General features: G+C 58.6%; 1 protein-coding gene across 3 annotated transcripts; it reads right to left on the bottom strand.

Moving 5' to 3' along the window:
* Positions 1–145: 145 nt before the first annotated feature.
* DNMT3B (DNA methyltransferase 3 beta) lies at positions 146–22,010 on the bottom strand. Of its 3 annotated transcripts, none has more exons than XM_075022178.1 (19): positions 21,814–22,010; positions 17,627–17,771; positions 16,773–16,882; positions 15,351–15,503; positions 14,699–14,890; positions 13,001–13,159; positions 12,103–12,210; positions 10,940–11,081; positions 10,436–10,564; positions 9,929–9,973; positions 9,519–9,598; positions 9,121–9,233; positions 8,588–8,771; positions 8,247–8,331; positions 7,569–7,837; positions 7,321–7,411; positions 6,901–7,049; positions 6,163–6,248; positions 146–3,328 (listed from the first exon to the last, which is right to left on the bottom strand). In XM_075022178.1, exons 1-19 carry the CDS (start codon positions 21,916–21,918, stop codon positions 3,187–3,189), a joined length of 2,487 nt encoding a protein of 828 aa, XP_074878279.1. In that variant the 5' UTR covers positions 21,919–22,010; the 3' UTR covers positions 146–3,186. The 3 variants fall into 3 exon arrangements, with proteins under 3 accessions (XP_074878279.1, XP_074878280.1, XP_074878282.1); XM_075022179.1 differs by having other exon boundaries at positions 7,569–7,810; XM_075022181.1 differs by having other exon boundaries at positions 7,569–7,714.
* Between the last annotated feature and the right edge of the window lie 824 nt (positions 22,011–22,834).

Here is a 22,834-nt window from a genome sequence, read left to right as displayed (position 1 = left end):
TCATCTCCCGGGCGACTCGTCCCTCTGTGGAACCCCCTTCTCTTGCACAGGACCAGTTTACCAAAGAAGGACTGCCCGGTCATACAGAAATACTTATTTTTTAATTAGACGGCCGTAAATGGTAAGCCGTTGGCATGGATCCCCTTTCTTTCCCGCACGAAAATCGGTAAAACTGCGTCGACAAGGCACAGCTTTTGAGTTTTCGCACTCCCGATACAAAAAGCATATGAAATGTGTTCAACAAAATGATACACTTCTTTATTTTTAAAAGATTGTATAAAAACCTGCAAGACTTTCAACATCAAAAATCCTTAACCTAAAAAAATAGCACCAGGGAGAGTTAGAAACCTTTAAACAAGTATTTAAAAGGCATTTCTGAAATCTACCTCTCCTTACAACGTTTTTATAAACACATAGTAAAAGGCAGCTCTTACAGGGAAAAATATTTCAAGGAAGACTTGTCTACTACAATTCTTATCAAGTAAGCTTAATGCCAAGACAATTCTCATTCCTCTTTTATCTTTGTTTACTTTCCCAGAGTCCTCTTTTTTTTCATCTATTTATTTTTCTTTTGATCAGATAGGAAAGGATGTGAGATCTGGAGTATGAAATTAAGAGATGCCGTGGAGTGGAGGTTACGTCAGCCCAGTTTGGAAAAATAAAAACCATCAGAGGATCCCAAGGCAGAGGATGGCTGTCACCCCTCCGAGGCCCTGTGTCAGGCTCCGAATGGGGACTGTGGCTGGAGCTGGGCAGAGCAATTAGTGTTGTGACTCGGGTCCACACTGGGCATAACGATCAGAGGTTGGCGAGGGGTCCGACGCCAGTCGGCGCAGCTTCCTGAACCCCTCCAGCACCCGCAGAACCCACTACGCCACCTTCCCAGTCGGGGGTCTGGTGACAAAGGTGGTGAGAGGGCACTACTTGTCCCCAAGCACTTGCCAAGCATTGCAGACGCCAGCAGCGACATGCAGGAGACCTCCTGGCTTTCTCCAGCGTTTTCTTAACTAAGGCATGCGGCTCAAACACGCGTCACTGAGAACGAACCCCTATGGGAAGACTTTAAAGAGTAACCTCCGGGCAGGACCAAGGAAAAAAAGCCTTTAAACTTCACCTGGGCTTCCCTTCCTGCCCATTTCCAAGTGTGGCCTTGGGTTGGAGACCGAGACAAGATGGTCCTCAGAGCCTGGGGATGGGCACAGGGTGGAAAGCTACACACAAGAGTGGAAAATGGGAGGCTCCCTCCTCCGGGGAGTCTGCCGTCCTCCACCACCCGTGAGGGGGGTGCAAGGGGGTCCCCGTGTGTCAGAGAGGTAGAAGGAGCCAGGAGAGAAGCTCTCATTTCCCACTGATGCTGTACACCTCGTGAGACAGCCCAGCCTCCGGTGAAGGGCTGGCCCAACACAAATCACCTTGCACATGCCTAATTTTGAGAAGGCACCCAAGGACTCTGCCAGACCCAGGCAACAGTTTGTAGTGAACAGCAGAGGTAGGGGAGGAAAGAGGGACTGAGGGGGGAAACATCACAAATTGTTTCAGTGCATTGAAATGTGCATTGGAGTCAAGAGTCCACAGGAGACGCCGGCCAGGACAGCAGCCCCGTGGCTACGGAAAACCTGGCAGAGATGGATGGGCTCTGCTGCCTACACACCTGCATCCCCCTGGACGCTGGCCATGGGAACAGAACGCCCAGGACTTCACGGACAGCGAGATAATCACTCTGGAAAAGTTAGGGAGTGGAGGAGGGCGATCAAAAGTGAGCATGGCGGTGGCCACAGGAGCTCCTGGTTTGGGGGTGCGGCCCCAGGAGCACCCCAGGGCACTGTCAGGCTGGGCACACAAGCACCAGCAGCATCCCACCTCTGTGCACAGCCATGCAGGGGGAGACGGCCACGCAGGGAAGGAGAGGTACAGTACAGCCCCTGCCTGCAGACCCCCAGGACCTGCCCCTGCCCCTGGCACATGCCCCCCCACCCCAGAGGCAGTGCCTGCAGCAGGGGGATGCGCACAGCCCCCAGCCGCAGCGGCTTTCCCACCTCGCTGCCGCTGCGGGGTCAGCTCCCCCTGCCCACGGAGAAGGATGGGCGCGGGGTGAGGCCAGTGCTGCTGCGCTCCTGGACCCCACAGCCCCGAGGGCCAGGTGGGATTTTCCCTGCAGGGAAAGCCCCTGCACCACAGCTAACGCGCTGGCAATACTGCTCCGGTTTGTGACATCGTACATGACATTTGGGGCGCTGTATTTTGAAGATGACATTGACCACTACACTATCCTTCCTGCCGACACACACATTCATTTGGGAAATGAATGCTCAGAGAACATTTTCCTTTATGGACACTGGAGCCCAAATCCTCCCTGCTCTGATTACTGTGTAAGCTTTCAAACCACTCAGCAGGATTTTAAAACGTAAGGAAAAGTTTTAGATGCTTTAAAAAGGAAGTAGTGAATATTTGTAAACTACAGCCAAACATGTATAAAACAATATTTCTTTAGTTCTAGCTAGAAGAGTAATTCTATCACCTCACAGTTCAGTTTCAGCTACATTCAGGTCTAGGAATCTCCACATTCTTATGTAATGCCTTAAAGCAGCAATAGACGTTAAACAACAAAATTAAAGTTCATCAAAAAAGTCTTAAAAATAAAAAAGATTTGGTTTCTGTATCCTGCATGTTCAGTGTATGTAACCTGACCAGGGTCCCTTACACCTGCTGCTACAGTTTGGGGATTTTTGGCAGTTGCTTCAAGAGAGGTTTTGTTTGTTTAGGAAAAGCAATAATTCGCTATAGTTCAAGTTTGCCTGCAGCACCCCGGCAGCTGCCTCCACACTTACTGCTCAGCAAGTTGTGACTTTCCAGCTCTAGGCTAAAACGGAATATTTAATGCTCTGGAGGAGACTTCCCGTCTCATCAGTTATGCATAGAGCTTCCTGCACTGGGTAATTAAAGCTCTTTTGTCCATCATTTTCTACGTATCACTGCCGTTAGTCCCTTTAAAGAAAAGTTACCCTGCCAGGTTCTTTGGTTAAAGACATTTCCTCAGCTCTCCCTGCGGGGCCAGGCTGCCTTCCCGCAGCATGTGGCCGGGGAGGAATGGTGCCGTGGCAGAGTCTGGCGGCCGTGCCCGTCCCTCTCCCGCCACGGCAGCGGAGCTGTGCATCTTTACCAGAGAGACGAGGGACACTCAGCTTGCTATTCGCAGGCAAAGTAATCCTTGAGCGGGGAAAAGAGGTGCCGGATGACGGGGATGCTCCACGATCTCCCCAGCAGCTTCTGGCGAGCCCCGCGGCCGATATTGGAGACATCCGTGTAGTGGAGGGGGAAGCCAAAGATCCTGCGGAGCAGAGGCAGAAGACGGGTGCGTGAGGCTTGGTGGCTGTCCTGCTCCCCCGGCGCCCACTGGCTGCAGCCAGGACGTAGCATCTCTCTGTCCCATCCCCACGGCCAGCCCAGGGCTCCCCTAAGCCCCAGCCTCTGTTTTACAATCATGCTGAGCAGAAGCTTCTCACTGCTAAGAGTCAGAGCTCTCCTCCAGCTTTCCCAGAGCGGCAGCAAGCAAACCACATATCGTTTTCCACCCAAAGCCCTCAGAGTGTTCGGCAAAGGTGATGCAGTCGTTCCTGCTCTGCCCAGAGCCAGAGGCAGACTTGCCCCAGGGCAGCAGCAGGCAGCAGCAGAGCAGAGCAGTGCCTGCATCTCCCACGGCCCCATTCCTGCGGACACAGGTAGCCTGATAAAATCATCCCACGCGTTATATGTGCAAATTTATCTGTACCATACAACTTAACCTGCTTGCAGATGGGGACCAAGTGCCCAGACCCAGCTGTGGACTCGGGATGTGACCGATCCTGCAGAGTGAAGGCAGGAATGAAGGAGCCCTGCACTGCACCTGCTGGCTCATGGAAGTCTATGCATGGCAAGTATGTGCACACACCTCTTACACTGGACATGCCTGTGGGCAGAGAACGGCGAGCTGCCCTGGCTGCGGGGGCTCACAGCACCAGCACATTTACAGATACTGAAGCGAGGGCAGCCAAAATTAACCACCAGCAATGCTAAAATTTTCTGTTATGGCTCTGGAGTCCACTAAGCTGCTAAGCTGCAGTGATATACACTGTACTGAAACACCAGTGCCCCTGGGTGGGCCAAAAGATGGACAAGAGACTTTGATGTACACCCTGAGAAGTTGGCAGGAAAGCAGCAGCCCTGGGTGGGTCACTATCATCTCAGGTTTTGAGTCTTACTGAAATTTAAGAGACATTTTCTCACATCCAGGATGCAGTACAGGGCTCTTGTCTTATCCAAGTGCCCCGATGTGTAGCCCATCAAGTGAAATGCAGCAGGTCTGCCGTGCTTTCCTGAAGTATACAGTGATGTGTTCATCCCACCAATGCCCTCTCCTACATCCACCCACTTGCTTTCCTACTGAAATACCAGTCACCTCCACAGATTGCCTGCCTCAAAGGCTGAGGCAGAAGTGTCAAATATCAGAGCATTGCTGCTCTGGACTGTTGCTGGAGGGAGCAGAAACGCTGCCATCCCATGAGCTGCAGCAGGGTCCCAGCCCACCACCACCAGCACACCCAGCAGCTGATGCCCCTGGGAACACACCCCAGCAGAGCTCAGGTTCCCCAGTTAAAGGGAGATGCTGGCAGGGATTAAGACTCTAGCATGCTGTCTCCATTATAAAATTGGATTAGGAAAATAAAAAGCAAAACAGAAGAGCCATTAATAATCCCTCAGCCGGGAATCAGCACTAGCACTGAATGTGGGGAGTAAAAAGCAAATGCTAAATATCTAAAGACAATAGAAAATTCCTCCTCCCAGCTCTGCGTGTCAAGTCTTCGTGCAGCCTCTCCTGCTTGGCTGAGGTCAATAGATCGCTCTCCAAGGAACCACCAAATCATTAAGAGGTCATTCGCCATAAACTCACACCTCTGCCTGCTCCGGCACATGCCAGACCAGAGCAGGTCCTCCCAGGGCGGGCACAGGAGCCCTTCTCCCCAGGGCAGCACCCCTCCTGAGCCACCCAGAGAGGAGGGAGAGCTTCAGGAGTCTCCTACAGGACGGGCACTCTGCTCCCCAGCATGGTCAGAGCCCTGTAGCAGCCGGAACGGTATCGCCGGCCTCGTTAGCCATTCCTAACAGGGCCGGCCAGTGTCAACCCCCTTTCCCCAGTGCACTCTGTAGCTTTTCTTGGTAAAAAAAGCTTTTGGAGGAGCCCTGTGCCCCTGCCATCCTGCCTGCCTCTGCTCAGCAAGGCACCTCTGCAAGCATCGCCCCAGGCTATTTCATGGAGATAGCTCTGAGTCATCACGCTGGGGCTTCCGCCTCCCTACAATCAGATGAAAGTTCAAGTGCCATTTCAAATGGCATGACAGGACAAAGGCTCGGTAATTGCTATTTCACTTTCAAATACCTACATGCCTCTAGCTCTGCTTTAATTAGTTTTAACTCCCAACAAATACTGGCAATTTGAATACAAACAAGCGAAAATATTTAAACCCAGTCTGTGTTTACTGGCTGAGGCATTCGCTGTGAGAAAACTCCGGGTTTTGTTGCTAGGAGTATTTGGTGTGCAGAACTGCTAGTAATTGGATTTTAATCTACTTCAACTCCTTCTGTTGTGTTTTGCCATGAATTCGGGGTGCTACGAGGTGTGAACAAAGTTTGGAGGAGAGCAGTCGTGCTTTGCCGCAGCAGCCGCCTGCTGTAGCGTGAGCTTCCCTGTGCTGCCGCACAGGGCTGAGCGGCCCCGGCCAAGGCGGCTGCTCAGGTTTATCTCCGGCAAACCCCTGCATGGCACTGACCGGGGCACGGGGCTGCCATACAGCACCCCCACATCAGCCTGGGTCTTAAAGGCCGGTGCACGTGTATCCCCAAGCTAGACACACCACACAGCATCCTGCACAAGCCCTGTCACTCTTCCCTCCACAGGCTTCAGGTCCGGGGCAGGGGATGCTGCTATACTTTTCCCACAGTCTCATCGCTGCTCATTAGCAAGCGCATTATCATGTGCACATCACCGCAGGGAAACTGCACCATATGGGAGCTGCAGCTCTTCAGCTCCCAGGAGCTGGGCTTAGGGCCAAGGAGGAAAGAAGAACCACACAAGCACCACAAAACAGAACAAACAGCGAGAGATTCAAAATGACAGCAAAGGATTACCTGTTCATGCCTGGAAGGTTGCCCCAGAAATAGCGTGCTCGGTGGGCAGCTGATATCTTGATAGCATCAATCATAACTGGGTTACACTGCAGGCCACGAGAGGGGGGAAAATAAAAGTTAGAGGAGGTATGGGCTCAGCCCTCTCCTGCGTGGAAAGCCCTTCTCCACTGCACTGCAGGGACTTCAGTCTTCAGCAAATCTTCTTAAGGATGTAGCCCCAACAAACACTTGTTCTACACCAGAGCACAGTCTGGTCGGCCACGTGAGCTCTCACGCCATAGCCGTGGCCAGCAGCTAATGAAAATCACAGCATGCTTCAGTGCTGATTTCTCCGGGCCAGAATCAGGACCATCAGCCCCTGGTGGGACTTTTTACACACGGGGGTCCCTGCTGACCCGCAGCCCACCTTGGCTACCAGAGAGTTAAAAATCCTTTCCAGCCCCTGACCTCCCTCTCCCTAGAAATAACAGGCATTGCTCTGAACAGATGCTTTCTGCAAGGCTGGCAAAAACCTTCCCCTGGAGAACTAGTGCTCGGGGTTAACCTGCTGAAAGCCAGAGGGGATTCCAGAGCCAAGACTAAAAAGTTGATTCCTGGCGTGTGCATCAGGCCTGGGGTTTTCCAGTGTCGGGGCAATACAAAACCACAGCCAGACCCTCACAGCATCAGCACACCTCACACAGCCCAGCAAGGGTCTCCCGCTCCGACGCCTCTCCCAAAGCCGGCAGCAATTCCTACCTCCAGAAACCGAGAAATGTCCCTCTTGTCATTGACCCTCATGGCCACCATGTTCTCGAACATCCAAAAGAAGGGGCGCTCCTCTCCCGCCTTGGGACGGGCGTAGTTGAGCAGGTGGTAAAATTCGAAGAACAGCCTCCCAGTTCCTTCTACAAGGGAGAAAGCCAGAGCGGCGGGTTAGGACTGGCAAGAGGTTGGGACCAGCTGCGGCACGGGGGGCATGGGTCCGGAGACCTGGCTGCCCTCCCCACCGTGATGGCATGGAGACAGCCTGTGCTTTGCAGATGGATGATTTGCAGCTCAGAGGGGAGCCACCACCAACACAGACTGGGGCTGAACCACTTTCTTGGACTTTAAGGTGGCTCTGCACCCCGGGAACACCCTGGGGGTACCCAGCCCTGCAGAGCAAAGCAGCCTTACCATACAGCCCCTTCCTGGCTGGATTGACAAGGGAGAGGTCGTTACAGGGGCTTCCACCGATCACCAGGTCAAAAGGACCCCACTCCTCAATCTAGACCGAACAGACAGACCCAGTTAGGAGATGTCACATAAGTGGGTTTCTCCTCCCTGGCAGGCTGGGGGGGCAAGCCCGTCCCAGAGCTGGTGAGGCGAGACCCACGCAGCCGTGGTGCCACGTTCCCCAGCCCTCCTGCAGAAGCAGTGCTCACATTTCTCTTGGTTATGTTCCTGACGTCGTGCACATAGGTGATGTTGCCCTCCTGCCGTGTGGTGCCCACAGCAATGGGGTCTTCGCAGATCTCCGAGGCAATGTACTTCTCCACTTGGATGCCCAAGTCCTTCAGCACCAGGTATCCTGCCAAGGGACAGAGGTCTGAGGTTGCACTGCTCTCTTTAGTCTCCCAGTCTCCTTCGTCAGCACAGAAGCTCGATGTGGCGACTCTTGCATGTCCTAGGTGGGTGCAGTCACACAGGACTTCTGGAGGAGCAAACTATTTTTTTGATCCACTCCTCCAGGCAGGTTTGCTCCCAGAAAGCAGAACTCCAGAGCTGAGTGAACTGAGTCAAACCAGTTGCCTTCAGGCACTTCTTCACCAGAGGCCAGGTTACCAGCACTCCCACAGCTCTTGCTTCTCAGTGAAACCAGCCATCCAAGACAGCACTCGGTGCAGCATGCCCTCCCTCCACCTCTCCACCCCTCCAACCTCCACAGCCCCGTCCAGCAGGAAGGGGAGCCCCTGCCCTCATTCCCTTCTGACGGGGATCCCCCTGCCCCTCATCCCCTTCTCCCCACCAAGCTTTCAGAGACAGGTTTGAAGCCATGAAACTATTCAACCCTGACATCCAGTGTTGCAAGCCACCGGGTCAGTGTTCTTCCAGTGCCTCACCTGTTGCTATGCCATCAAATAAAGAGAGCACTCGAATGGGTCTCCTCTTTGCTGGTGGGACCATTGGGTAGATTTTGGGTGCAGCCTGCAATGAAAGGACAGCAATGAAGCCCCAGCTCTGGGCAGTGTTGTGATGCTCTGTGAGGCCAAACCTTGGCTCTACAGGCATCGCCTCCACCTTTAGGGGAGCATCTGCAGCGCCAAGAGCCCAGCACCCATGGAGAGGGTAGATGAGCAAGACCAAGGCAGAGGGCCAAGGAATTTTGAGCCGTTCACCCTGCCCTCTGCAGCCCTCTCCTCCAAAGCCCAGCGTGCTGGGCTCGCCTGCCCGCAGCCCTTACGTATTCCTGTCCCTTGTCACTGGTGAAGAAGTCCTGCAGACGGGTGTTCCAGTCCTGCCGGCGCTGCAGCACCCCGTAGCTCCTCTGGGGCTGGCACATGTAGCAGTTCCAGGGCTCCTGCTCTTTTGCCTTGGCCGACGTCCCTCGCCCCACCAGCACCTCCAGACACTCCACACAGAAGCACCTGCCCAAACCACAACACCTCATGCCTGTCACCTCCAGAAACCCCTCTGGGTCACCCCAGCCTCTCCTGCACTCTCCCCTGCCATGCATCGGAGCTCCCACCCCGCTTTGTAAGATGTTTTTCTATGCAGTATCCTCGTTTTTTAGGCTGCTAACACAAGCTGGTGACCCAGGCGCAGGTAAAGCTCCTGCCATCCTCCCCAGGACTTATTCAGGTGCAGAGTGGCTCAGTGGGGATGGGTGGGCTGTGCTGGGATGTGCTGTGTGGCGGCCAAACGGGTGCCAGTGCAGCGCCCTGCCCAGGCTCACACACAACCCTGCTTGCTTGCGGCTGCAGAGACGGGGCCCACCTGCAGCAGCTGGCGTTGCTGCAGAGCAGCAGCTCCTTGCCTTCGCAGCAGACAGTGCAGTAAGACTGGTAGCCGTCCTCGTCGTACATGTAGAAGAGCTCCAGGAATCTATCCTAGCAAAAGGACAGCCGGGAGGAGAGAGGGACAGAGGATCAGGATCTGTTCTCAGAGGGTGAAGAGAGAACACAGCTTTGCTCCGTCCGCAGTGCATGCCGAGACCTCGGAGGCGCACATCCTCAGTGCTTCAAGTGGAGAGAACATGCCAAGGGACAGCCCTGTGGTGGACACAGCATGGCCAGGATCTGCCACAGTCACCCCTCCTGTCCCAACAGGGCTGGACTCTGCTCCCCATCCTCCGGCCCCAGGCTCCCGCTCAGTCCCGGCACGGCGGCACTTACCCTGCACGTCTGGCAGAGGCCCCCCTCAAACAGTGGATGAAAGGTGGCCGGGTTTCTCCTCCCGCAGGACAAACAGCTGTCTGTGTGACAGAGAGAGCTCCGCTCACCCCGGGGTAGGGAGCTCCATGCAGGAGTGCGGACCCTGCACCTCCACCCCACCGCGGGCTGCAGAGGCTGGAGCCTCTGTCTGAACTGCCTGCAGGTCCAGATGCAGCTGTGGCTCTCCCAGGAACAGGCCCCCGCCTGTCCCCCTCCACGCCAAGGGAGGCCCAGCAATCTGCAATCACAGCACCTTCCCCCTTTCTGCACGGTGCCGTTAAAAAGGGACGCGCGATCTTTGCCTAGTGCTGGCTGCAAGCACCTGCATCAGCCCCACACCTTTTCCCCAGAGAGGTAGGGCAATCGATTACCTTCAAGACTCCCACTGTTGTTCGTAACTTCAGAAACCATTTGCTCTTTATAAAATTTAAAAAAAAAAAAAAAGAGAGATTTATCATTCCTTATGTAACAAACTGTAAATGCACTCTACTTACAGATGCCTTATTTCTTGCATTAAAACTGCTGCAGCTTTGCTGAGCATTGCACAGAGAGGGCAGGCCATGGGCATATTTTGGTGCAAAACCCATGTCCTTTCACTGCTGGAGATACTAGAGCTAAAGCTCAAAGTAGCAACACACAGATCATTTCCAAGCTGAGCAATTAATGGAGCCCAGCTTGTGGCACCATGTCTTGCAGTTGGGTTTGCTGGTGTCTCGTAAGGCACAAGTGAGCAACAAGAGACCACAAAAGCTTTTGCCTTTGGAAACCAAGCTCACGGCCCCTGGGGAAGAGCCGAGCCCTTTCCCAGAAGTTTCCCGGTGCTTTTTCAGGATGCACACCCCAGGCCACGCTGCTCCCCGGCTCTCACTGCCGGTTACCTCTGGTCTGGTCCTCTTCCACTCGCTGCTCCTTGCTGTTGTTGCAGGGGTTGGTCTTCAGCCTCTTGGTGGGGGGGCACTGCTCGAGGGACAGCACCTCCTCCGTCCCGTTCCTCAGGGCCCCGTTCTCTGCAAGGGAAAGGTGGCTCCCTGGGGACAAGCCTCCGGTCCCGGGGGGACATCTCCAGCCGATCCCTGCCAGGTCCCACCCCAGCCAAAAGTAAAGCCCCTCCTGACCACCCGGGCTCCCCACGCATGGCTCGAGGCTCAGCCAGGTCATTGACTTCCAGGAGCAATGGCTTTGAGGGTGCTTTACTCTGCCTGTTTGCAGTGCTGCTGGCGGGGACCCCAGTGAGGAGTGAGGAGCCCCAGGGCCACCTCAGGACCGAGCCAGCACGGCTGCGGCAGAGGGCAAGCAGCCTCGGCCAGGGCTGGCCGCAGCGGCCGGGCACCGGTGGCCACTGCCCACACCAGCCCCACGTCCAGCTCCTGCCACCACCTCACCCGAGGCTTTGGGTGGTCTCAGTCCCTTGAAGCCCAAGGGTTTGAAGCCGGTGAGCGCCCAGTCGATCATGGGCTTCAGCTGCTCCTCCAGGGACTCCCCAGGGGCGGCTGTAAACGTCTTCCCCGACCGGCTCCGGGCAACCTGCCGAGAAAAAGAGGGACGGCGTGGGCCAGGGTGACCGGGGCTGGTCCCCGACCGGGGAGCAGCCCGGCTGCAGCGTGCACGGCCCATGTGCCTGCCACGGCCGCGGTCCCAGGACCCCTCCCCACCATGCACACACGCGTGCAGGGCTCGGCATCCCGGCACGGCGGCAGCTGCCAGATTCCAGCGCTGGGTGTGCCCTCGGCCACACTCTTGTGCCTCCCCTCCCCGTAATGAGCCCGTCTGTCCTGCACCAGCCCCAACCTAGCTGGGAGCAGGGACAGCCCAGCCCCAGCTCTTGCCCAGACTCTGCTCCCTGGCAAGCAACAGAAAGCAAAGAAAAGGCAGAAGAAGAAGAGGTGCCTGTGGGTTTGCAGCACCGCAACCCGGAGCGTGGTGCATCCCCTGGGCGGGGATCAGACCCACGGGGTGCTCAGTGCCAGCCCAGACTGCAAAGGGCATCAGGAACCAGCCCAGGACACCTCCTGCCAGCGTGACACTGCCTTGCAACCCCGATGCTGCCGCACGTCAGAGCCCCCTGAGAGAGCCCGGCCCCGGGGGTTTCTGGAGCAGCGAGACCCTGGAGCAGCAGCAGTTACTCCTGAATCCCCCGGGATAAGCAGAGTTTGGCCCCACAGCTGCACTTGGAAATAGTCCCAGCAGAGAAAGGAGGGTTTTCCTACAGACATCTGTCCACACCACCCCAGCAGATGGGGGAAAGATTAATTCTGGATTGTTGCGGGAGCTCCCTCACTGATCGCTCTCAAGGTGATTCACAGGCGTTATCCAGATGCAAAGCAGAGCAACGTGCAGGGGCAGAGCCGCGAAGCCCCGGCCCCAACCACCCCCACACACACTGCCCGAGCTCTGCAGGCACCTGGACTGCATCCCTCATCTTTCCCTGCATCCCTCATCTCTCCCTGCACCCCTCATCTCTCCCTGCCCCCCACTCCCCCCCACAGAGCCCGGCCCCTTCACTTGGCACCTTATCTATCCAACCCCAGCTCTGCTCCGCGGTTACCTCCAGGGCATGGTATATGGCTCGTCGGTAGGAGACCAGCTTATTAAACGTGGAAGTATTGAAATGCTGCCTAAAGGCCATCAGTCCCACCAGCTTGTCTGCAGAAACCTGGGAGAGAGCGACAAAAGCTTACCAGCAGGCACATGCATGCCTCGCTTCGGCCACGTCCCCCACGGCACCGTGACCCCGCGCCGCAGACCCGGCCCTGCAGCACAGCGGTTCCCAGCACGGCTCTCACGCTGCAGCCGAGGGTGCTGGGCTGCAGCCGCGTCACCCCGCTGGGGCTTTGTCTGCACCGTGCAGCCGCGCGAGGAAGGCCAGCGTCAGCGCTGCAGAGGGCGACCAGCGGCAGAGGGAGGAAGGCAGAGGCGGTGGCATTGCACTCATGACTAGGACCATTGCGCTCATGACTAGAACCATTGCATTTGTGACTAGGACGGGTGTTTTGCACCCTCTGCTGGCACCACACCTCTGCCGGCACAGCCAGCACGGCACGGCACTTCCCTCCCTCTTGCCTGCAGCCCAGGGAAGGCACGGGACGGCCAAGGGGTGATGGGGCTCCAGGAGGGCATCCCTCACCGGGCAGGGAGCGACAGGGGCAGCCCTAGAGACCAGGGCTTGGAAAAAACCCTGCGAAGGGGCTGGAGAGACGTCCCCATCGCTGGATCCTCTCACCAACTTACAGTAACCAGCCACTAGTTATAGACATGGGAGCCATGAGAGCATGCCAGAGCCTGACTATGCTAAACACCGGGGTCCCTGCCCAGGGAGGCTGCAGCTGGGCGCACACACACCCCAGAGGCAGCCCCAGGAATGGGACAGGCGGCAGAAATGCGCAGGGCAGGGGATTCCAGCCTGGGCGAAGCCGGGCGCAGGCAGGGGCAGGCAGCAGGCTTACCTCGGAGAATTTCCCGTCTCCGAACCACTGCACCCACCGCATGCCTGAGACAGCCTGGCGCTTGGCCGTGGCTCTGTAGGAGACGACGATCGCAGGCCACCAGGAGAAACCTTTGATCTTTCCCCAGACGAGCTCCCCAATTCCAAATTCCTTCCCGTCCTGAAAGCAAAAGAGGCCAATACAGATCAGCCAAAAGCACGCAGCCCCCATTTTATCCGAGCAGCTCTGCAGGAGAGCCCTGGAGCGTGGGGGAACAGCCACAGAGCACCCTGCAGAGCTGCTCCGCCACACGTGTCACCCACTGGAGTCAAGTCACGTGCGTGGACCTCTGTGCAATGATCTCCAAAAGCTGCACCCCCCTCCCTCAAAAAAATGGCACAACACAGCCCCGGCAGTGCTGGCTCCCAGCCCTGCACCACGCCAGAGCTCGGCGGGAAGGTCTGCGCATTGCCAGCCCCACGCCAAGCCCAGCGCCTGGCACGCACGGCGCGGTGCGTGCTCTGTCCTGCACAGCCCTCCTGGCACCGGCACCCGTGCGTGCCCACTCCTGCCTGCCCTCCCGGGGTCTCTGCAAATACCGGGATGCCTTTTCCTGCACCCACACAAACCAGCAGCTAGGAAGCTCCGGCTGTCACAGAAGGGCTGGCTTGCAGCAGTCCCGGGGATGGGAACGGGCAAGACGGGCGGGCAGCCGCTCCAGGGAGCGCAGGCAGACTCTCCCGATCCCCTCGCCCATCGCAGCCACGTTTGTCTGGGAGAACTTGGCTCACTGCACACTGCTGCCGAGCCTCGAGGCACGGCCCAAGCTGAGGGATGTGGAAAGCACAGCCGGGGATGCTACGTGCCCTGCCTGCCACAGGGAGGACTTTGCACCGAGGTTGCTCCCCGGGCTCCCCAAGCAGACGGGGATGCTCCTTGGCACAACCTTCACAGGGCTCGCAGCTCAGCTCCTCTGGCTGCACCCCAGGGGGAGGGCGCCCACCCTCCTCTTGTTCCCACAGGGCAGAGCGAAAACAGAGAGAAGAAAAAGAAAAGCTGGGAATTTTGGTGTGACCACGCCAAGGGCTGCCAACGGGCAGCCTGACGGGGGCCACGCCGGCACGGTCCTGTGCCTGGGGAGGGACCCCGCGCAGGAGCAGTCACCTCAGCCTGCAGAGCCCTCCTTCCCAGCTTTGTTCTGCAATTAGGCACCTAATTATGCAGCAAGATGCAATTGCCCAGTTCCTGCAAGTCTCGGGCCCTGCCCTGCCGCCCGCAGGCACTGAATCACTCTCTGCAGCTCCAGCAGCTTCGTTTCTCTCCAGCATCCCCCGACAGAAACATTTTTTGCACATGCAACTGCCTGTCTCGGCAGGGCACGGCACGGCTGCCAGCTCGGCGTGTGCCGCGCACGTGTCTCTTGGGGGCCCTTGGAGGTTTTGCAGCCCCACGTGTGTCACAGGAGGTGGCTCCACAGGGCTGGTCCCTGCACAGCACCAACCCTGCTGCTGCCCGACGGACGGGGACAGCCCAGCACCATCACACACTGGACACACAGGGAAGGGCAGGCAGGGAAGAGGAGGCAGGAGAAGCAGCAGTGAGGTTTCCAGAAGGTCCCCTTGCTTGCAGGCTCGAGACAAGCCAGGAAGGCTCGTCCTCACCCCGCGCCGTCCCGGGCACAGGATCTCAGTGCAGGAGCAGAGTTTGGCCCCTCCGTACCTGGTACTCCAGTGCCATCCCCACGTCTCTGCTCTCCGGCTCCTCGGCCCCCAGCTCGGTGGAACCGTTCTGGCCCTCCTGGGAGCTGCTGCCAGAGAGCGTGCTGCTGCTGCGGGACGAGTCCCGGGAGTCCTCCTCCGTCAGGTCGATGGTGGTCACGGGGATGGACGGGGCTGAGCGCCGCTTGGAGCTCTGCGGAGCAGAGGAAGCGGAGCGTTAGTGGCAGGGAGAAGGAGAGGGGCAGGGGAGAGCAGAGACCTGCCCCACGTCACCCCCAGCCCCTCAGACAGGGATTGGAGAGCAGAGAGAGGGAGCCAGGGAGCAGGGACACTGCCGCAGCCAGGAATGGAGGGGAGAGCCCAGGGCTGGGGCATCTGAGGGAGAATTGCTCTGCTTTTACTTGCAAGACACACAGAAAACAGTGCACCGCTTGCTCTCTTCCCTTTCGCTCTCCCCAGTTCATCCCAGGGTGTTCAAAGCACCCAGTTAGTTCATAGCAGGGTCAAGCAACAGCACACACCCCCTGCAACTCTCACAGGGGAAACTGAGGCACAGAGAGGCTGCAACATGTCTGAAGCCACTTGGCCAGGGCGCAGCAGAAGTGCAGATCTCCGGAGCTCCAGGGAAGCCCTGGCCCCGCGCAGACCCTCACCCGCGGGGGAGCTGGCAGGTCCCTGAGAGTCTCCACGCTGTTTGTTTCCTTGATCTTCATCTCGTGCCGGGTCTGCCCTGCCTGGAAGATGAGGCGGACGGGGGGCTTCTGCCTGAGGCTGCTCTCCCAACCAGCGCTGCCCCGGGGCCGTACCTGCAACCAGAAGAGAGAGGTGCCATGGCTCGGATGCCTTCCCCACACCAGCGGCGTGCGGGGACAGGGACAGCCCGTGCTCCTCAGGGCTGGGCACCAGCAGCGCCGGAGCCCTGGGGACAGGGACACGGGGAAGGCAAGAGGAGCGCGGACGGCTGCGGGAAGCACCTCAGGCTGAGCCCTTGGTGCGACCACGCGCTTCACAGCATCTCTGCTGGGCTGCACAGCCATGCTCAGGTACTCCCACTGCTGCAGCACCCAGCACCCACCAGGAGCTGCTTACATCAACTTTTGTTTCCAGCTGTCATGTGCATCCTCCACTATACCCTCCTATACCCTCCCTCCTCGCAGCTACAGCCACAGCGGTGCGACCGAGAGCAGCGGGAGCCAGCAGCCGGGAGGACCGGCCACCGGGAGAGCCGCAGACCCCGGCAGAGCAGCCGTCCCAGGCATGACGCCCCACTCACACACGCGTGGGTGCTCTCACACAGGTGTGGGTGCGCTCCCTCCCACAGCCCAGCCCTGCGAAGGCACCCAGGGCAGCCTTTCCCCTGCGGTTTCAGCAGCCGCAGTTTACAAACAGTCTAACCCAGGCATGTTTCCTGCATCCGGCATAACAGAGTTTCAAAATGAAATGAGATTTTGCAAGTGAAGAGCCCCTGAACCAGACATAGTGGGAAAGCAGAATTTTTCACCACAGTTGGATTTATGGCTCTTTTTTTTGGAAGCTGCCTCATCACAGGCAGATCTCCAACCTTGGGGTTTTATTTCAAAGTCAAAACAATAAAGCCAGAAGGCAAAAATGCTTCCAGACCCTGGAGGTTTGTCAACCTAGTCAACAAAAAAGGCTGGGGGGGAGGCGGGGCGTGGAGCAAAACTGGGATCCAGCCCCAAAGCAGCTAAAAGCAGGCCACCCTAAGAGCGGGAGATGCAAGATGCTTCAGTTCATCAATAAGGTCAAGACTTTTTAAAGAAAATATCAGCATAACAATTATGAGACTGCTGCAACACGTAGTGGGCATTGCTGCGTCACGCACCACACCCTCCTGCTGCTGCTGTCGTAACGTAAATCAGGAATTTAAAAATGAAAACAAATTTTATGCTTGTAAATGAATATTGCATCTGCCATTGGACCGTTCCCCCGGCACCGAGTGCGAGAGCGGCCCTGGCAGGGAACAGGCGGGGGTCGCGGGCACCAGCTGCCCCCCACAGACAGCCCACAAAGCCCCTGGGCGGCAAGGTCTTAGAGCAGCCTTGGCAAGCACTTACCTCCTGTGCCCCCGTGAGAGCGAGCGGCCAGGACAGGTCCTCCTTGGAGAGCTCTCCCTTGCTCACCTTCTTGTTGTTCTTCAGGGACGGCAGCCCCAGGCCCTCAGCATCTGCGCAGGGACAAGGCAGAGCAGCCTCAGGCTCCGTGAGCTGTCCTGGCCGTGCCCCCGCACGCCTCCACCCGTGACTGCTCCGAGCAGCAAGGCGTGATTTGAGGAGACCGAAACCTCATCGTGGAGAAATGTGGCCGAGAGCAGAAGACAAGCGATGTCCCCGAGGCTCCCCATCACGGTACTGTTGACACTGGCAGTCCCACATCACCCACCTGCCCCCAAAACTGGGAGCGACTCTAATAGCAAGTGTGGGGACCTTCTTATACACTTTTTCGTTCCCGAAAGCGCAGATGCGTAAGGAAACCATATGCCTGCTATTCAGGGCTTGCCACCAAGTTCCTTTACAGCAGGATCTCGCGAACCCCAGCGGTGGGATTTGGGGACCACGACCAGAGTATCCCAGGAGCTGTGACGCAGCCGCTCAGGCCGGCGGCGCTTCTCAGGTGGGGGGGGCTCCCCGCCTCCCTCGTTCCTGGGGAATTAAACCAGGAAGGGGCAGAGCCAGCATCCCAGCATGGCACCCATTTCTACAACCGCTTCTGTCGCCATGATCTGGATGTGCCGCCGAAAAGCAGAAACCCAGTAGAGTCACAGAGGGACCCCAGTCACGGTCACGATGCTGCAGCCCCCCGGCAAGCCCTCGGGACAGCGGCTGGGAGACCCCTGGCCCCCTGCACCCCTGTGCATCCTGGGCATGGCACATCAGGCACGGCACATCGGGCACGGCGCGGAAAGACTCACCTGGAGTGCTGGGCTTCCCGTTCGCCTCCAGAAGAAGGGCAGGTTCATCGTTAGGAGGATCGGTGCAGTCCCCGTTGATGAGGATCAGCTCTGCCCTGCAGTCTGCCTCATCCCGGCCGTGGCTCTTGTCCTTTTTCATGGTCGCCTGTGGAACCAGAGTGGAAAGGAAATTTAGCCATGCAGAAAGCCCCAGGGAAGGCAAAGCGGACAGCATAAGCTCTTCAAGCCAGCCACAACTTCTCATGCCTTTAGCAGAGGGGTCTGACCGGAGACGCATCTGGAACGGTACTGGGAGCTAACGGGGACCTGGACAAAACCTCCCCACAAACGCAGTGGCCCTGAATATCCACCAGCTCCAGCAAATGAGATGCCCCAGACACAACCTGCTTGTCCTTGGGGAAGCACCAGGGCTTTTCTCCAGGGCTGCGCTGGCCCAGCCCTGCCATCCGTACGCCGTGGAGCGCTCCGGGGCTCGGTGCCGCCCAGCCCAGGCTGGCTCTGCCGGCACACTCCCGGCCACCGCTCCAGAGCCTGTCCAGAGGGGAGCTGCCCTTCCCAGCCACCCTGCAGAAACCAGGGGACATCCCACCCCCACCCCCCCAGCACCAGCCTCACCGTGCTCTGGCTGCCCAGCACACCCAGCACACCCGGCAGTGGGTGGGCTGTTACAGCAGCAGCAGGACACGGCAGACAGCTCGCCACGGGGGGCAAAGTCCTGGCACCTGCAGTGAGTTTAACTCTCCCAAAGGGAGAAAAGAAAACGCCTCCTGCCCCCTGCTCCCCCCACCCCTCCCGGCCTTGGCTCCCCCTTCCGCACCGGGGCGAAGGGGCAGGGCAGGGGTCTGTGCTGGCAACGCTCACAGACCACCACCCCCTGCCCCGGGGGGGGCCAGAGAAAGCAAGTGCCGGCGTCCCCCCCATCCTGGGAGCTGCTGTTGCTGTTCACAGATAAAGCCTGGCCAGGCGTCCCCCTGGGAGAGGTGGGGCAGACCTTGCCTGCGCCCAAATGCCTCTGCCTTCCCTCAGGTGCCCTCCCTGGATCCTGTTTTCGGAAGTGGAAGCTCCCAGACTCTCCCAGAGGCACCCGGGACTACGCTAACGAAGCTGCCTCATTGCTGGGCTATGGATCTGTGCTGCAACTTGCCCCTTTGCCAGCACAGTCATTTCAGGAGCACGTTAACTCAGCTCAGCGAGCGAAGGAGCAAGCACAGGGCTTTACCCACCTAAGGCCCTGTTAGGAAGCAAAAGCAACCCCCGCCCCAGCCCCAAAGAGACCCCAGGCTCCAGCCCCGCCATCCCCTCCCCGGCGCTCTCGCTCAGCATCGCCTCCAACTGCTTCCCTAACAATTGAGATTTCTGCTTTGAGATCATCTGTCAGCACCTCTGACAAACAAAGACCAGTCGGGATTTGATGTTTCGGATGCCGAGGGCAGCGTTAAAACCCTGGTAACATCCAAACATGAAGGAAAACAGGTGTCCGGTGCCCACCTCCTCAGGCAGAGCCCCTGGGTGCACGTCCTGCCTCCCCCCCACCCCCAGACATGTCTGCTCAACAAAGGGACGAGAAGGAGAGGAATGGCACCAGAGGGAGTCTAAAGCTGCATAAATCCCTACAGCTGTGTGCAGAAATCCCACTGCTGCAGCACATCTGCTCCCAGACCCGACGAACAATTCCTGGGAGCTGCCCAGACTCGCCGGGCTGCCCCCGGCCCGGGCAGCCGGTCCCACACACCAGCCCCACGCACGCCGGCCCCGGATGCTCTCGGATGCAGCAATACGCCTCGGCGCAGCACAGCCGGGTCAGCTCCTCCAGGGTCTGCTCCCCCTCCCCAGCCTGTGATACTGCAGAATGGCAGCAATCATAGCCAGCAGCGATGCTGCCACAAAAAATAGCAAATCTCACCAAAAAAATAGTGACTCTCACTTGCAAATCCATAGGTGTGAGAGGATATGCTGCTCTCTTAGCATGAGGGTGACCCAGAGAAGAGGCTGGGGACAGGGAAATGGGGCAGCGTGAGCCTAGTAAGATCCAGGGAGAACAGGAGCAGGCACGGCCACCTCCCAGCCCTGCAAAACATCTACACCCTCAAAACCCTGCCAGGAGCTTCAGAGGACCTTTGCATTCGGTCCTTTGTCAGGAGAGCCTGTTTGGGAGCCTCAGAGAGGACCCTGAGTCCAGAAGGTTCAAACTTGCACCTCGAAATGGCTTCTCCTTTCCCAGCCCCAGGGCTACCTCGTGCCCGGCACGGCCAGCCCGCAGCAGGCAATCGGATGAGCGTGTCCTGGCCAGTTCTGTGCTGGGGAGGCAGAGAGGGGTGACACAGTGGCCAGGTCTCCCCAGGACACACAGCCAGGACTGAGCACCCGATGTGCCACGCTCAGCTTTGCCACGTGCTCGGGGAGCTCCGATATCGTCTTTGTTCCAAGTTATAAAGTGGGGAAAAAAGAGTTATTTATCACTTTGGAAGGAACGGAACTGCTCCGTGGCAGAGCTGGAGAGCACACGCCACAGCTCTGCCGGTCCGTGGGACCTGGCCACAGGCACTGGCGTAAGCACAGCATTTTAGCTCACTGGGTGCAGGCAGGGCCTGCAGCGTACGTGCAGGAGCAAGCAGCGGATACGCAGGAGCATATGCACCGCTTGCTCCATGCACTTCTCCAGCTGCACCACCCAAGATCACTCGAGGACGTCCCGTCACCATCCTCTGATATGCAAGCAGAAGAAGGAACATCACACTCAACCCAAACTACAAAGCAAGTTAAAAGTCTCACTTTCCCAGAAACCTACACCTAGGCAGCGGGACTGCAATTCGCATCCCTTCTCCTACAGCCGCTGCCTTTTGCGCCAAACAATGAGGCCGCACACCCGAGAGCGTGCTGCCTGCTGAAGAGGGCCGTTCGGCCCGCCGCCCCTCCGACCACCGAGGATCTCTCGCAGGAGCCACCATCCTCGCAAGCCTCACCACCTCCTGCTCGGGAGGAAGGCTCGGCTCTTTGTCCTCGCCTCCCCTCGCAGAAACGCACACCAACATGTGCACACAGGGCATTACGAAAATAATAAGAAACAGAGCGCTCCCCTCACATGTTCCGTCTCACGGGAGGAGGAGAAAAACAGCACCGCAGTGTTTGCATTGCTTAATGCACTGCAAACATACAGGCGCGCGCTGCAGCCATACGCTTCGTACGAGAACCCCCGAAGAACAAAATAACGCAGGATTCCAGCTCCGATGCTCCAAGCTCCCCAAGAGACGGGTGCTAGCGGCGGCCCCGACACTGCCTGGTGACCAGGACGTGCCCTGCAGCGATACCCCACCGAGACAATGAACCCGCTGACTCCGGATCCCGCCCTAGTTTTGCAATACCAGTTTCTTTAAGGTTTGCCAAACTGGTTAAAGACCGTGCCACAGTATTTAACTGCTTCGAGAGAGTCCCGGCCCCTGCCCGGCCGAGCTCGCCGGCTGCCCCGGAGCGAGCAGAGCAGAGCGGCTGCGCTCACCTGCGAGGTGTCCCGGCAGGGTCCTGCCTCCGGACCCCGCTGCCCCCGGGCCCGGGGCTGCTCCCCCAGCCTGGCTCGGGCTGGTTTCAGTTTTCCTTCTTGAGAAAACAGGCTGGCCCTTATCAGGTGCGTTTCCCCAGTAGGTGGAGAGATTGCAGGGGAGACAGCCGGACTTTGCCTCCAGACAGGGGCATGCATATCAAAAGGCTGGAGGGAAGCGTTTTACATGATGGCTGGGATGGCAGCCATCACCCAAGCCCTGTTTGAATAACAAAAAGAAATAAAGGACCCCAATGGCCGGGGCTCGCTCCCTCCAGGCTGGCTCTGGGCTATCGAGCACACAAATGGCCTTTAACTCTCCCCAAACTGAACATTTCCCTCTAATCCTGGGAAGAAAAGAGTTGCTGGGTTGGCAGTTTAGTAAGAAAGGGAGCCCATTTTGGCAGATATGCTCATTAAGAAGGGCAGGCTCTCCCCTCCCCTGCCCGTTTCCTGTGCCTGGCCCCTCTCCGGCTCTCGCCGCGCTCCCGCGCTCCGGCACTTCCCTCCATTTTCCCCCCGTTTCCTCTCCTGCCCCGCTCCGCTCCCCCGCCGGACCGCAGCAGCCCTTTGCGGCCACCCCCAGGCTCCGGCACGTCGCCCGCTGCCTTTCAGCAAAGCTCGGTTGAAAGAAAAGAAACAAAAAACAAACCGGCCCCTCCTCTCCCAGTGAAGACCAGGCCTGAGAAGTCTCCTGGGCAGCCACCATCACAGCCAGCCGCTGCTCCAGCCGCTCTAGGCTCTTTACCATGCTCATCTCGGTCACGTCCCGCTGAGACGAGCCACGCTGGCTCTCCCGAGCCCCCTGCCCAGGGACGTGCCCGCCGTGGAGCAGGCGGCCGGGCCGGTGCTGCCTGCGGGCAGGGCTGGGGGCTGCGGGGGCTCCGCCGTCGCGCAGGTGGGTCTCGCTCAGCGGCGGCGGGTCCTCCGTCCGGAGCGGTTACCGCTTCATCTTTCCCCTGCGCAAGAGGACAGAAAGCCATGACGATGACAGACACCTCGCCGTCCCCATCTCCCCCCGCCTGGCCCCGTACAGCGGGGAGCAAGCCTCCAGCCCTCCCCAGAGCCGGGGGGCCGGGACACGCTGGCTTATCGCCCCTCGCCTCCTTACGAACGAGGAAACGGGAGACAGAGGCAGAACAGGCAAGCCCTGCTGGAGGGGCAGCACGTTCCAGCCCCCTGGCTCCTTCTCCTGCCCCCTTCCTTGCCCAGGGAAGTCGGTGCAGCACACGGGCGAGAGCCCCAGGACCGGCGCTCGCCCCGGGCGTCCGCCCGCTGCCGCTCCTCTCCCCCGGACTCCTGGGACTTCAGCCCCCCGGTGGGGCCGCTCCGGAGGTCATTTCTCTTTCTGCGATGCTCTCCCTCCCCTGCCTCTCTCTCCCTCCACCGGAGCTTCTCCCCGGTGCTCGGGAGGAGGAGGAGAGGATGCCGGCAGAGCTCCCCCCGGGTCGGTACCTGCCGGCTGGGCCGGTGCCTGGCAGCTGAGCGCGCCCCGGCTCCGGCCGCCCCCTCCCCTCGGTCCCCAGCCCCGGGGAGACTTCGCGCCCGAGGCGCCGGCCGGGAGCTGCTTTCCTGCGAAGAGAGAAAAAAAGCAAGAGGCGCTGACAGATCTCCGACCCCAGAACCGAAAACAAAGGTGTTCGGCCCCGGCAGCGCTGCCGCCGCATCCCGGG

This window comes from Buteo buteo, chromosome 2, assembly GCF_964188355.1.
Source record: "Buteo buteo chromosome 2, bButBut1.hap1.1, whole genome shotgun sequence".
Classification (NCBI taxonomy): domain Eukaryota; kingdom Metazoa; phylum Chordata; class Aves; order Accipitriformes; family Accipitridae; genus Buteo; species Buteo buteo.
Note: the sequence above shows the minus strand (reverse complement) of the source record. Positions and strands in the feature narration are given on the sequence as shown.

Bases quoted from the DNA above. Each gene is read 5' to 3' on its own strand.
- DNMT3B (XM_075022178.1), bottom strand. From the start codon at position 21,918: ATGAGCATGGTAAAGAGCCTAGAGCGGCTGGAGCAGCGGCTGGCTGTG. The intron at 9,974-10,435 runs GTAACCGGCAGT...AATTTTATAAAG, and splicing joins GGAAGAGGACCAGACCAGAG to AGCAAATGGTTTCTGAAGTT. The intron at 7,050-7,320 runs GTAAGGCTGCTT...TCTCCCTTGTAG, and splicing joins AGCCAGGAAGGGGCTGTATG to AAGGAACTGGGAGGCTGTTC.